This window comes from Notothenia coriiceps, unplaced genomic scaffold (genome assembly GCF_000735185.1).
Source record: "Notothenia coriiceps isolate Sejong01 unplaced genomic scaffold, NC01 NC01_scaffold00001460, whole genome shotgun sequence".
NCBI lineage: Eukaryota > Metazoa > Chordata > Actinopteri > Perciformes > Nototheniidae > Notothenia > Notothenia coriiceps.
The window spans coordinates 315,276-331,236 of NW_011334161.1; the positions used below are offsets into that span (position 1 = coordinate 315,276).

The 15,961-nt window shown below is 38.6% G+C and overlaps 1 protein-coding gene across 1 annotated transcript; it reads right to left on the reverse strand.

The window, feature by feature from the left end:
* Positions 1–8,825: 8,825 nt before the first annotated feature.
* On the reverse strand, positions 8,826–15,651 carry LOC104961274 (hippocampus abundant transcript 1 protein-like). Its single transcript, XM_010789540.1, has 5 exons — positions 15,546–15,651; positions 14,935–15,047; positions 13,284–13,381; positions 12,856–13,013; positions 8,826–12,094 (listed from the first exon to the last, which is right to left on the reverse strand). Exons 2-5 carry the CDS (start codon positions 15,024–15,026, stop codon positions 11,882–11,884), a joined length of 561 nt encoding a protein of 186 aa, XP_010787842.1. The 5' UTR covers positions 15,027–15,047; positions 15,546–15,651; the 3' UTR covers positions 8,826–11,881.
* Between the last annotated feature and the right edge of the window lie 310 nt (positions 15,652–15,961).

The window sequence follows — 15,961 nt, forward strand, 5'->3', positions numbered from 1 at the left end:
TGCCCCTTCCCCTGATATATGACTCACTTGTGCATGTGAAGGAGTGAACCGATTCGGATTCAGAATTAGATAACTCTGGACCTTGGAAACAATCAATCTTATCTCAAGCTATTTTGCGGCCACATCACAGTCTCAGTTGTTGTTGATCTCCGCTTTTATTTGTTCACATTGCGACATCACACAGACAGAGGAGCAGCTGGTGTATTGAACTATTTTACTACCTGCAATTGTGAAACATTTACAAATACTTGTTTCATGTTTCGTCAAACAGATTGACCATTGTTTACAGATATGCAACATCATTTATAAGATGTACACAATATTGTAAGTGCTGGAATTTAATTAAAGTTAAGACATACATTGTAATGGATAATGAGTTTGGAATAATTCATATTAAAAATTGGACATCAGGGAAACATTTTTCATCAACTTGTCGGATAAAAAATGGAAATAGTTTGATACATTTGGTATAAAAATAGCTAAATATAAAGAATACATTACTTAAAGGTCTAGCATCTGTTACTATAGCACAAATCAAACTTGACCAAACTGACCCAATCATTATCAGTATAAGTTTGTACATGATTTAAAAAACATCCACTTTTATGTAGTTTATAGTGTTAGATTAATTAAAATCCAACATATACATTTTATACATTACAGGGGTTGTTTATGAAGTCATATGTGTTTCTGAAAGAGCCTGTGGATGTCTTAAAATAGAGATGGGGACCACTGCAGTATCGTATGCACACTGCAAATCAAAGTATGCAGTATCAACAAACATGCAAGGTAGAACAAGATTTACTGTACATGTTCGGAAATTAAGAAGTTCCTCTGTTATTCTAGGAAGCTTTGGAGGAAAGAATGAGGAAGGAAAATCCTTGTCTGAGTCAACTATTGTTTAGGAACAGAACATGATGCTCCTTTTGATCCAGTGATGTTCTCACACTCGGAAAAACACTATGGAAAAACACATCATTCACACAGGAGCTCTCAGAGGCTGAAAATATCTTGTTTATGTGAGCTGAGATTGTACCCCAATGCCATCTCTATCAACACTGCTTGTTCACTACCTGATTACGCAGCAGCCTGTTTGGTGCAAGATAATACTATCCTGTTGTTTGTTATTCTGAAATAGATTTGACTGGAATACTAAAAAAGCTGCAATTACGTGATTTCTGTGGCAGCAGTGACATTTCAATCAACGTTTTATTATGAAATATTCTCTAGTTGAGATTTCTCTGCATGTGTGCGAATGAACACCAACCACTATCTGCTGTTGCAGGCATTCAGTCAGACGGAAGGGGCCACTTAGAAGAAAAGTAAAACACGAGAGCAGCTCATTAGTAACATCAGCATTTTGTAATCAGAGTTATTTGGCAAGAGAGGAAAACTTGGAGGTTCCCACATGTTCCCAACAACACTCCTGAGGTGGAAGGAAGAGCGAAGCAGCAAGGTCAAGAGGTGATGCGGGCTAACGCCTCTCAACATGCGTCACTTGTAAGAGGAAGGTTACAATGGCACACAAATAATTAGTTACTGAGCCGATTAGGACATCTTGCAACGCAAGCGCATTAAAGAGGAAGCAGAGCTAAACTGCATGGCTGTAATTTCCATATCTTAAATATAATCACACTGAGTGTACAGTCTGCAGGAGTGAGGTGCCCTAATGAGATTAAATCCTAGCAAATGACTTCATGGAGCCATGTGCCAAATCAAGTTCTATATTTCACTCACAACAAATATCCTAAGTAAGAGTTTTAAGTTTTTGTTTATGATTTTCTTTAGTATTTTGTGCTTATAATGGATATTTTGAGAAGAGGATCTGTTTTGCATATGGGGTTACTACAGTAGCATTTCATATTTAGATACATGCTATCATACAACAACAAATAATAACCAATTATCTTTTAATTATTGTAATTGAGTGCTTTACATGGGAAAGAATAACACCTCAGCATAAAAGTTAAATTTAACAACATTTACAGAATTCAATAAAACAAGATAAAAACATACTAGAGTTGTTTTCTATGTGTTAAATGTGTTGTATGTCAAAAGTGCCTTATAACTTCTTTAAATACCCTCTTTAATAATTAATAATTTAAGCTAAATGTAATCTTCTATAAACCATAAGCACATGTTTCTTATGTTTTTTAATGTCATGTAAAAGTGAACCATTAACCCCATTAAAATATATCTCCTTAAAGTTTGGGTCGGCAACAGGAAAGCCACGTAAGAGTATAGATTTGACTCAAACTGAAAACCCAGCATATCTTTCTGTTTTCTAATGGAGTTCGCAGCACATGATCAAAAGTCAATAAATCTAGCCGGAAAGTCATTAAAGTTTACAACACTGACAACGCATCCCCTCAGGTTCCTTCAGAGCCCCTCCCCAAAATTACTATGAACCCATTATTAACGTCAAATTGAAATGGCTATAGTTAATTCTCACAGCTTTCAAGCTTAACATGTGGAAAACTCAGGTGTTGCAGGAAAAGTGGGATTGTATATTATCAATACATATATTATATATAGATATATATATAACCTATGTTTAATCTTAAATCACAAAACTGCAAAAACTCAACACACCGTTACCACTGTAAGAAGAAAAAGTACTGTTTTTTAGACCTAATACTTAAATGAAACCGCCTGGGCCAGAGGTTCACGTAACCCATGTGCTGTTTTGTCCAAATGGGGGTCATAATGGCTCAGAACTACTTATGTGTTATCAAGGATGTGCTGAACAAAATAACAAATGAGTCAGAAAAACATGATGTGAATGCCTGCTGCCTGGTACTGAAGGCTGAAGGGAAGTTGTTTGTGCCGTGTCTCCTAATCCAGACGACCTGCTAATCCTGACCTCTGCTGGGGTCTGTGAAGGTGGAACAGACTTTACGACCACAACAGGACCCTGGCTTCTACTGGCTTCAGGTGAAAGGTGAAAGAGCACACAGGCGGTGTTTAAAATCATCATCAACCACAATGAAGAATTGATTTGACTCATTCCTCATAAACACCTAGTGCAACATGAGAGTGGTTTTGCATGTTTTAGTTTCACTACTGCAAATAATAAGACATGTTTGATATGCTGCTGCAATTTAGACATTTATGTATTTGACCTGCAGTACAGTAAGAACATTATTAAGCAGAATCATTGGAGTAGTTTTTACAACCAACCAAATCGAGGAAAAAATACTCTTATGATTTCATTGTAATCCTTATTTTATAGGGATGTAACAATACCAAAAACTCACGGTACGATAATATCGCAATAAAAAGTCCACGGTACGATATTTATCGCGATATTGAAAAAGAAAAGAAAAGAATGTGAATTTGTTTTTCTTTATTAAATAATAAATGTCAACAATATAATAATCAGACCCTGCAATAGAATAAATCAAAGTAACTCAACTCTAGCTCACTAACTCACTCACTCAGCATCATCAAGGTTATCTTTTAGGAATATGAGCATGTCCACATTTCCAGGTAGAAGCTGGGATGTTTGGGCGTTTACAATATCCCCTGCTGTGGAAAAAACTCTCTTGCTTGGTACTGATGTTGCTGGGACAGAGAGATATGCTTTGGCCATGGGTGACAGCAGTGGGTAAAACTGTGCATTGTCTCTCCACCACTTCAAAAACAATACAGTTTTTGCCAAGAAGTTGAGGCTTATTGACAGGGCGAGATATAAACATACTGTTGGTACTTGTCAATGTCTCCAGATATGTACATCTGATAGCCCTGTAAATACGATGTCCTTTTGTGTTATCTGTTGTTTTATGTTCATGTTGTAACCTACTTGCTGCCATGGTGGACAGGTCTCCCTTGAAAAAGAGATCGATGATCTCAATGGGACCATCTGGTTAAATAAAGTTTTTAAAAAAAAAGAAAAAAAAATCGTGGTAGATTTTGTCAGTCTCACGACGGTATTGAGACATTTATTTACCGCGATATCCGATATATCGTTACATCCCTATTATTTTAATCTCAGTTTGTTTTTTATGTTTCTGTTTTAATGGAGCATTTGTGGAATAATGTTTTGTCGGTCTTTTTGGTGTATTTATTTATTTACATTTTTGTAAACAAGTGGTGGTTGATATGAATGGGAACACTTTAATTTCCGTATAGATAAATACATTCAACTTTGAGAGAATGTATCTTTGTGTTTCAAGCGAACCAGGGGCTGCAATGGAAAGGTACAACAAACATACTAACTGTTTTGAATATCTGGAAAGTGTCACAGTTAATGAGCCACAACTTGCAAACACAGTGGTCTGTTCCTACATCCATCTCCCCATTGACAAATAACACACTGACTACTTTTAATAATTGGTTACACCTTTTCAAAGCACATCACAAGATTCTCCCAACCAGGCTTTGTATTCCATTCATTTAACTTAAGTATTACAAATTGTATTTGCCAGAGTTTAAACTTGCTTGAACAATTTCCCGCCATTTGGTTTCCTGTCGGCAGTTATGTTGTGTGGTCATGCTGCTCAAGAAATAACTCTTCCTCTGTGGTGCCTTCAAGGAAGCTTTAACATCCGATATTTACATGGGGTCTGTCAAAAAACACTGATTTCACAAGCTAAGTTAACAGGAAATTAGACCCGGAAGACGAACAGTATGCAAAAATAGATGTCCCGGAAAGGAATTTGGCAAAACATCAACATTCGGAGCTTTTTGGCAGCTGATTCTTAAGTGGTTTCCAGAGCAATTAAACAATGACACTGAAGCGGACGAGACAAAAGACAGATAACATAATAAAATAATCATTCAAATAATAAAAACCTTTTTTTATTACTTCTCTTTTTGGGTCGCCACAATTCCTGTTTGTAAGGCTGAGAGATATGGGTTCAAAACTCAAGAAAAAGATAGTTAATGCATTTTGAGTTTAGAATATTTAATCAGCAGAGATATGGTTGTATGGTCACAACAAATATGTTAAAATTAGGTCTCCACCAACTCCTGTGAAAAATTATGTTTTTACTGCTAGATCCTAAACTTTTCTCAGCAGCCTCTGCTTCAGCATGCTCTTTTGTTTCTGAAATGAGTAGAAATGTAATATGTCAACAAACAAAAACAATCACTTAAAATAAGCGAACATTTTCAGTAGGGCTCCTGATTTGGGTCACTACTATTTGTGGGTTTAGGTGACCCATTTTATAGCGAATTTGCGACACACATTAAAGTAATTAACTCGTTAACGCATCAATAATTATAATCCAGTAAATAAGATTAATATTTTTGATGTTTATGCTTCTGTTATTCCACCAAAGCAATATTTTGAATGCAGGACTTGTAACAGAGTATTTCTACACTGTAGTATTGCTAGTTTTAATCCAAGATATCTGAATACCTCTTTCAGCGCTGACGTGTACCCAGCTTGATTTGCGCTCAGCTAAAAGTCAACTAAAAGGTTATAAGGAAGCACACAGCGAGGTAAGAGCTGTTTAATATATCTTATTATAAGGGGAAGAAGCAGCAAAGTAGACACTGTTCGTGGTAAACAGCCATTGAAAAGCCATCATTGTGGTACCACTCACAACAACAGGTGCATTAGTTATGTTGTTTCTCTCTCAGTAATGACATACATATGCTTGAAATCCTCAGGCAGGGATTATTAAAGTGCTCTTACATAAAAGCAAGTGGCTGCTCTCTCTGCCACTCTTAAAGGTGTCTGCTTCATGGAGCTGCATTAAAAACAACCACACACAGTTTAAATGTGACAGCAAAAACAACAGGTCAGAGTTCAGCCTGATAAGACGGACTCACTGTGTTTTTATGAACACTGTGACATTCTGGTGTTATTTATGTCCGTCTGTATCTATAAGAGGTGGGGTATAGGGCTTAAGAATGATAATATTTTCTATAAGGAGGAAAAGCATCCAGAGATGTTGGGTTTCTTGTGTGTGAAAGAGCAAGCAGCCGGAGGCCCACACCTATCTCTGAGTTAATCGTCAACCAATGTGCTAGGAAGTCATGTGAGGAAATGTCAGGTTGAGGGTCTGCATATAGAACATGGGAAAGTCGACATTGTGGCAGATGTTAGTGACAAAGCCAGGTTCACACAGACCTGTTTGACTGGAAGAACAATGAGGTTCACACATGATTCATCCCGGGGCTCTTCCTCGACGTCAATGTGCTACAGGAAAAGATGCTGCTGGTGTCAGGGCAGAGTGGGACATCCACTGGGCCCACTTCCCTTTCCCAGTACGTCTCAGCTGCACGCCTCTAAAGACAGATTTCTTCCTGCTGACACGTACAGTGTTTGCAAAAACAATACTTTTGGTTTTGAGGCTGAACATGATGGATACACTTCATATCTCAGGTTAATGGACTCTCTCATTTATAGTGCTGTGGACTGTGCATGGCCTGTAGCCAAGTCAGGGAGGCCACTTTCCAAACATGTAAGCACTCTTCCACTCTCATGCACCTAATTGAAGCCTGGAAAGTAAATGTGCTATGACAGCGACTATACATCACAATACATTCCAGCAGCTCCCCCAAATAGTCACATGGCCTCCCTTCATCTGCAACATGAGCACAAAAAGTACAGAAAAACACTAAAGAGGGACTCCCGCACTCACACTTACGCCTTAGTGATCTAAGCAGCTACCTTCTCTAAAGTGCTCAGAAAAGTCGCTCTTGTTAAAACATGCCCGATCCGTTCGCTGCCAGAGAGCTGTTAATCCCAACAAGGCAGCGCGCCCCTAATTCCCAGGGAGCTGGAACCTGCCGTGTGTTGATGTGTTGTGTAGCGACAAGCAACAAGGCCTCAAGTTAAAACACCCCCCCCATTTCCTTCTTTTGGGAGCCGTTTGTGTTTGACATAGGGAAAGGTTTGTGGTGCAAGCGAATGTTGTATAACTTTTACCTGTAGAGGAAACTTAAATCAAAGTATGGTATGAAACAGTAATCAAGTGGTCATTCGCACACTGAAGCCAACATGGTACTCACTGAATGATGAAGGACTCTCAAAATGAGACCCCATGGTGTTGTCAATTTTAACAAAATCCACCTCAGTGCCATTCATGGAAGAAGTACTCAGATCCTTTCATTTGTCCTTTTTCCTATCATGATCCTTTTCAAAATATGTATTTAAAAAGTCAGTTTAAGTGTCACATACATGTAGTAGACTTAATCGCATTGTATCCCCTCTGAAATGAAAGTATAAAGTAGCTTAAAATTAAAATAATCAAGTCAAATACAAGATAGAATTGTACTTGAAAAATGTAATTAGTTACTTTCCACAACTGTTTCAGTGTCCAGTGCTATTAGAGATCTCCGTAAACAATGAGCGTGGATTAAAGTTAAGAGTCTTATTATGATCTCTTCCTAAGACCACACAGCACATGTTGCTCCACTCGGACACTTTGCCTGTCTCATCACATGCAGAGCGTATAAACACAGCGAGGCTGCTCCGGCACGCAGACTATTCTCCTCTTATCAATAATAGTCCACATTAATGAGTTGAAATATCTATTCCACATTCACACCATGCTGCAGATTTACTGTTCATAATCAATTGCTAAAGTAAAATGAACAGAACTCAACATATATAAGTGAAAAAATACTTTAAGAAGTTGAACATGTCTTAATGATTGCAACCTCTAATTCATTTGGGAACCTTTATTGAGTCATAGAGAATCCATCAGGAGAAAGAGGAGAACAAATACATTAAATAATAATAATAAAAGTTAGTTTAAGTTTTGGAGTAAACCATGTACTGTTACAAGACCACGTGCATGTATTTGTTCCTTTGTCTACACTACTTGTTGTATAGGAACACATGCATCAAATAGATTGACCCTGTAATTCCTCCCCATCTGTTATTCAATTATTTATTTGTTTCAGTATTGCGTGCTTGTTGTCGTTCTTGATATGTTTGTCTTTGAAAATGTACCATCAAATCTAAAAGTTAAAACATTGGGGCACCTATATCAAGAGGTAACCGTTTCTAAATAAAGCAACATTTCAAAAGGGCTTGATAGATACAACAAGTCTATCCAAGTAATAGGAGAAATATAAAAGAGTAAAGGATTATGATGCATGTTTGTGAAAGGGTCTTGAGGCTACAAATACAAATTTCTACAAGACTGATGACACACTAAATACTAAAAGAAAAAGGATATTTTTAAAGTTAAAGCTGTGGATACAAAACTCTTGTGAGCGCTGACCTTTAAGTTAACGTTATTGTACCATAGAGGCACAGAAAGGTCAAAGAAAAGCCTAATGTTGTTCAAATGATTATCTGGAATGTTTAATATATTCAGATAGCTCATGAACCACCACACATTCCTCTCCCCAGCACGTTATTACAGTAGCTGCTTTTAACATTCAAATAGATATCATTCTGGCTCTGAAATGACTTGATTCTGGATCAAACCGCCCACCTACACTTGCTCAGGGGAGTGATGGCCTCGTTTCCTGCCAGACTTTACTACTGCCTCCATGTGGCTTTAATAAAGAAAGGCTCAGAGAGTAAGTAAGCTTATGTCTGTGCATTAATAACAGACAGTGTGTTGGTGGAGGGAGGCATTAGAGCCGCGATAGAAGTCCGAAGGGCAGGATTACTAAACAACTAACCAGAAAAGTGAGAGCTTTAAACAAAAAAGAACTGGTATTACGAAGAGTCAGTAAAAGATGAATGGGTTACTAACTATTTGTTATGGGATCAAATAGGATTTAGCAGCCATTATATTTAAGATCCCTGTTTAAACAAAACACATGAGAATTATTTAATGTTTACTTGCTCACTCAATTAGCTTTGGCTCAATAATGAAACACACCTCCCAAAACTCACAAAGACAACTCAAACATTTCATTGTACAATAAACCTTTAATAAATAGTTTGTCATTAGTTTCCCATATTTACATAATAACCACCATTTACTTATGTTGCCATACTCATTTCTTGGCTAATTTTAGGCACACAGAGAGGGGGGTTCAGGCCACAAACCACATCGTACTAAAAACAGGAGTGGCTAGCAGGTAAATCTTGAGAAATATAGAATAATAATTGCACCATACAACCAAATAGACCAAGAGGTGGCCGTCTCCTTGAGCGATAGATATATACATTAGCTGTACGTACAGGTGACGTTTGTACATTTACAGTCTTCTGCTTGGAAAATGTACGGGTGCACATGGGCTGGTGCAGAATCTTACCAATTTGTGTAGGATCTGAATTGTTTACCAATGTGTTGGTCCAATAAATGATAAAGAACTATATGATATTTAGAGAATAAATCGACACCGATGGCCTCCTGTCTAGTAACTCCCCTTCTGAAATAATAAAAACTAGGACAGGTTAAGTCAAAATGTTGAGGGTATAGTGTGGTCAACATGTACAACTTGGCTTCAAACATTCAGTGACTTGTTATCTACTGATCAATCTGGGACTAATATCAAATGTAACTACACACAGTGAAATGCTTGTTGTTAATTGAAGATTGAAACTGAACAGATTAACCATCTAACCAAAAGATTCCTAAAAATGATCAGATGAAGTTTGAGCACTAAAACTTAAATCTTCAGCCAAAGAAATTAAGACACACAAAAGAAAATATTCAAATCACTCAAGTGAGCAAGCACACGTACACACACACACACACTGTATGAAAAAGCAAACCAAGAAAAATAAAACATTTGGCACAAAATATAAGACGAACATTTCTCTTCAGATAGATGTTAGACAGCGTCACACCCACTTAGCTTCGAGTCCGTGTCAGGCTTTGATTTAAATGCACCCGAGGCATTTATAAATGAACTTCTAGGATCATTTTCTCGTGCAGTTTGTGAACAAAAGGGATCACAGTGTCACTGATGAAACACCCCAAAATAGGTGTAGATCTAAATCATTGGATCATGGAGCTGCAACAGTTTCTGAGGGTCATGTTGAACCTGAGCCACCTATTGGCTGGAAAGGTAACAGCTGACAGATATGCCGATGTGCAAAAACCACTGGCTCGATTTGACTAAAACCTGTTTAAGGGTGAGGCGTCGACCAAGGAATGGATTCAAAATCACAGGCTGCTTAATTTGAATGTATACTAGGGGGTAGGAGGCAGGATCAAAACTCATATTCTAATTCTGTTTTTTTTTTTCATTCTGTTTGAAAGGTTGTTTTGTGTTGTTTTAAACTCATGGGAATTTATTTTCTATATTTGCTTTGGTTTACTAGGATGTGAACACTGTTATTTCCATGTTTTTATGAATGAATACATTGGAACTTGATCCTCGAGACACTTTATGATGGAATAGTTTGAGTTTTTCAGTTAGCATGTTTTTTGGTGGATATTTTAAAACCACCTGCAGCGGTCACATCTGCTAAACTCTAAGCAGCTGTTTCCTTCCTAGCCTGTAGGGGGGCAACAATTATTTGTTTGGCTACAAATTTGTTTTCCTAAAGGTGGTGCGGGTTAAAGTGCACACACCGGTCTGACAATAACCAAACCGCTCCTTTTGTGGAGAATCGGATGCCTACACAATTGCGAGTTAAAAGCCAGTTCCTTGAGATGCTTCACATCTGAAATGTCTACCATCTGTTAATTACAATTTGGGAAATATGCAGTGCCTGTTGACTGTATGAAGATTACATTAAGCGCCAGGGGTTCTGTGAAACCGTTTCATTGCTCATTACATCACACTTAACCTTTGAATGATCTACTGCAGCAGCACGAGTGATATTCTGTTCAACCTAATGATATGAATTCAAAGACTCTGTATCCTGATAGCGACTCCTCTCTAGCTACAAATGTTCCAGAAGCTTATGAAATTAAAAAACCAGTTTTTTTGTAAGCCTTGACCATGATGGTGATAAATGTCCGGAAACAAATTAACGTGGGCTTGAAAACAGGAGGAATAAAAAGTGTGTAACGGCTCCGATGGGAGCGATAGCGTAAAGATTACAGAGCCTTCTCAGACCTCGGTCTTCATACAGGTTACATAATTAATATATATATTTATATATATATATTAAGTCACTTCGAGGCAACATTTGTTTCTTGAATAAAAACTTGAAGCACAACTAGCCTTCAGTTTCTAACGGAGAAAATATACAACCCAAACTGTACTACTAATCTAGAGAATGGCAAGTAAACATTAAGAAACAGTTTCTGCTAATAAAGTAGTCTCTCTCCCACCTCTCTCTGTAAGAAGTGGGATGTTGCGACAAAGTGTGGTCTTACGAAGCTTTTTATATCGGAACTGGTTGACCCATCCTGACCTTGATTAGGCAGCGCTCTCCAACAGAGACTCCCCTCGCAGGTTTCTGCTGTGCATTCAGAGTAAGATCTGAGTTCACTTCTCCAGAGACTTTAACAGAGCTGCATCACAAGCATCCAATCAGAGGTTAGCTTAGACAAGTGCTCAACGATCTGTTTGTTAAACCCTCGTTGGACAAGCAAAGTTGCCACTTCACTGGCTTCAGAGGAACATGAATTATCACACAGGGATTTAGTAACGTTTGACCAAAACAAAAACACCCTGGTTGGTTTTGCACCAGGAGAAGGGGGGGTGCAAGCTGTTGTTCGCTCTCTGTCACTGCTTTAATAGAAACCAAGGATAAGAGTCCAGCTCAACCGGGTCACACACCTTTCCACTGCAGCCCAAAGCAAATGATCCTCAACGCACTCTCTTTCTTTATAACGGGGCGCTTTGAGAGTCTTCCCTATACCCTGCTTTAAAAAAGAAAGAAAGAAAAGGGCCACTAAGTTAGGGGTGCCCACTTTTTGTGCCGTGGACACAAACACCTCTTGGTGGCACTTGAGTCTGATGTGTGCCTGAGGTGAGTGTGTGTCCATGTGGTGAAATGTGTGTATCAGTCCGTGTGTGTGTTTGGTTGGTTGGAGCTTTCTGCCCCCCGGAGATGTGGTTATACGCTGCTGTCCTCCAGCAGCGGCTCCTTGCCCTCGGCCCCGCTGCCCTGGGGGCTGTGGGAGTGACTCTGGGCCCCGTTGCTGTGCTTCTTGTAGGCCCCGGGCCTCCCGCCGGGCCCCGTGTGCTCCGGGATGAACAGCGCCACCAGCAGGGACAGCAGCACGGAGCACGCACCAAACAGGAAGGGGGGGCCTGGGATGATGGAACTCTGAAAGAAAGACAGAGAATCATCAAAGTCAACTTTATTGTCAATCTTCCAGTTTGTGTGTACAGACGGAGAGAACGAAATACCGTTTCCCACAATACTGAAAATAAAAACAAATGTATATAAAAATAGGTGTGCAAATATGTAGATATATACACAGAATCAAAGACACATTTTTACATGTGCACACATTAAGACCTAAATAAAAACGCAACAATCAATATATACAAAATAACAGTCACTTCACATCCTGTTTAAAGGGACAGTTCACTATAAAAAATCTAATATAGATACATGTAGATATATTTATGAATCGAGATTGTTGCATTGTCTCATTGTTGACCAAGACCATATGTTTCCTGTATCAAACTACACCAGCCAACACACAAGTCTTTTCTCCATGAACTAGCTGCTTCCTCCTGTGCAGTGATATGGTTGGAAGGTGTATTTCTGTAGAAAGAAAATGGTGCTTCCATAAAAGTGTTCACAACAAGATCTGTGGACTATGTTGAGTAACCGGTTCCTGTTTTCTAGAAAGAGCTGTATTTATTTTTTTACCACTTTAAGCACCACAAGTGCCATGAAATAACATCATATTTGATAGAAGACAGATATGTCTAGAGGTCATAACATTCACACCAAAACAATAATAGCATTACAGGTATGAGACAAATACGTTTTTCTTATTTTGAGGAGCTGTCTCTTTAAGTACAGCTTCAATATGTGCAACATGTTTGTATTGTGTAACAGTATTGTGCAACTACCTCATCAGTGGGGTTGGCCATGTTTGGTTTGCCACCTTTCTCGGTTCCGTCTGGGTCCGTCAGCTCCACGTGGAACAGGTAGAAGACAAAACCGTAAAGAGCGGGGCCCAAACCGTTACAGAGGCCCCGGATTCCAGTAATCATCCCCTGGACAACTCCTACAGGCAGACGGAGAGAAACACAATGCTGTCAAGATGATACATGCTACATTTCAGAGGGCAAACTGAACATCTACATACGTCTTTGTACATTTTGTACTTTGTGTTTCAATCATTTAACTTATTTAAGACTTTTTTACTTGAGCAGAACGGTTATATTAATTAAAAGATCACAGATAGCACTCTGTTTAAAGAAAAAGAACACGTATACATGCTTAGTTTAACAACAAGACAGAGAAAAGGTGAGAGATGTATCAGCTGAGTGTTTACCTTGTTGGTCGGGGTCTGCGTTGCGGGACACGATGGCGCTGATGGCGGGGAAGGTGATGCTCGACATGGCTGCCACCGCTCCAGCAGCCCACATCATCCTACAGCCAACAACACACATTTGTTAAGGATACAAACAAAGCTTTATTTAACCTTTTAAGAATTTGATTTGTACATGTTCTTTAAAAGGTGGATGAAAGGTTGGTACACAGATTTTGGTTAAAACCGTATGTGTAAAAAAACGTATCTGAATAAATGGTCAAATATTTATTTCAATTTAACAAAACTGCTATTATTAAATCAGAAACCCTTTATTTGTCCCACAGCGGGGACATTCACTAAGTAAACAGGGACCGAGATGACAAATTCCAAAATGTCACTGTCACGAAAAACTAAAACCGTGACGATGTTTTGTATTTCCATCATAAACTTGACTGCCTTGAAATTGTAGAAATTCGAATGATAATCCCAAACATAGACACTAGACAGAGGATATTGTTTATATTTTTGTGAACAGGGAACAGCTTGACCTTTTTTCAACCTAATTTCCTGGGTATTGACCAAAGCAGAGCGGAGCAACAAGGAGACAGGTCGTGAATGTTTTCCTTCAGGATCAATACACATTGTGGGTCACTCCGACTTCTTGGCAAAAACAACAAGAGAAACTGACGCAGTTGATATGATCTCACTACAAGAGAAGTGAAACTGATAGTGTGGCCTGTGTGGGTGGGTGGGGGATTTTTTTTATAAAAACCACAATCTCTCCAATTACAAGTGAATGAACACAGAAGGATTAGTTTTACTACTGTTTATTTTGCCATACAAAGGCATGTTTGACAGGCGATTCATCTCAAACTGTAAGGTCAAAGACAGTTAAATGCCTGTGCACGTGTAAAAAAAACTATTACGCAATAGTCAAACTAAAGGTTTCGAGTTACAACACTACACTATCAGAATAGACTATCACCAGTATCTGGTTACAGTGCTGTGGATTGAGGCTATGCTTCCCTCTGGTGGTTTGTCACGGTATTACAACAACAACATATTTTAACGCAAAACCATTGACATCTAGATTTGAATAGTTTCCATGTCAGTTTTATATCAGACTGTACTCCATTTTTAAGGAATCTCTCTTCACAGTCACAAAAATCAACAAAAAAAAGGCAGAAGAATTTTTTTTAAATCCTTTGCTTTAAAGTATTTTATGATTTTCTTTTTTATTCAAAAGGTTAATTGATGTGCTATGCAGAAGTTATTCACCTTTTCCCTGGGGTTGAACGGGCCATCACTCACTTAGTCACAGGCATTATGACTATGACTGCAGTATTGCACCATGTCGCAGGAAATGTTAGTCATGTTAGCCAAACTTACTTCCTTCCTTGAATTATATTCACTGACTGATTACATTTTCTTTCTTACATCAGTACTCACTTTGGTAAACCTTGCCAACTAATTTGAAACCTGAGCTCAACTTCACTTTTGGGATTCAATAAGTGGAATTGAAAAACATATTTGATTGTTTTTAGAATATTGGGTATTCGACTTGTAAATATAAATAAAAGTAGTGGAAAGGTGTGTGTGTGTGTGTGTGTGTGTGTGTGTGTGTGTGTGTGTGTGTGTGTGTGTGTGTGTGTGTGTGTGTGTGTTTACTGACCAGGGCTGAGAGCCGAAGCCGTACCACGCCAGCTGGAGGATCTGGAAGCCCAGGCCCAGCAGGATGGTGTTCTTGTTCCCGATGGAGCGCATCAGGACCCCCAACACCACCGTCTGAGGAAACACAGAACAAAGGTCATACAAGAAACCTTAAACACGCATTGAATCATTTATCAAAACCTTTTCAATATTTTTTGTAATCACTATTGAATCTTATATGGACGGAAAGATTATCTGAAACAATGTTAAAATGAAATGTCAATAGTTTGGATAGCTTTACCACCTTTGTCTTCTGTAATGGTACACTGAAAAACAAGTTTGTTTTAGACAAAGCAAGAAAAATGAAGACTGTCTGCTGTGTACACACATCCATCACATGTCTGTCCGTCCTCTGCTGCTCTTCCCAAAGCTTTTTCCTTTTGTTATTTCTCCTTTGAATGGAAGTACTTATTTTAGACTTCAAATTGGCAACTTGGGTTCTGGGATTTTGTGAATTCTGAAATCTTTTACCCTTTTCTGCCACGTTATAGACAAAAAACACAATAATAACACTCAGAACATGACTCCTCAATATCACATGCAATTCTACAGCAGAAGCGTATTTTGTCGTACCTGGGCTATTATTGAGAGGATCCCCACGACAGCGATAAAGGCAGCGACTGTCTCTGGTGTGAAGCTTATGACCTGAGGGTGAGAGCATTCAGATAACACAAGTTAGGACGTGAAAAGAACAAGCATGCAGAGACGAGCAAGTATCTCAAACACTAAACCTATTTCTCACAAAACAATGGAAAAAAAGTATTTGTATTTGGCCTTATGTAAACACGAGATGTTGACTATTGTGTCCTGGAACAACAAAGGTGCTTGGCTTTTTCCTTCCCTTGGATTTAGGTCAAACTGCCCTTTATCCACTTTAATAGTATGTATAATTCATTACAATGAATGTGGAGAGATATATGATAAATGGCCTAACTGGAACAGGAAGGCGTGTAGAGTAACGCTAACAGCAATCCTTCAGAACTAGTTCT

Coding starts and splice junctions, on each gene's coding strand:
- LOC104961274 (XM_010789540.1), bottom strand. CDS start 15,026: ATGCGCTCCATCGGGAACAAGAACACCATCCTGCTGGGCCTGGGCTTC. Junction 13,014..13,283: donor CGCAGACCCCGACCAACAAG/GTAAACACTCAG, acceptor GTCTGCCTGTAG/GAGTTGTCCAGGGGATGATT. Junction 12,095..12,855: donor TGGCCAACCCCACTGATGAG/GTAGTTGCACAA, acceptor TCTTTCTTTCAG/AGTTCCATCATCCCAGGCCC.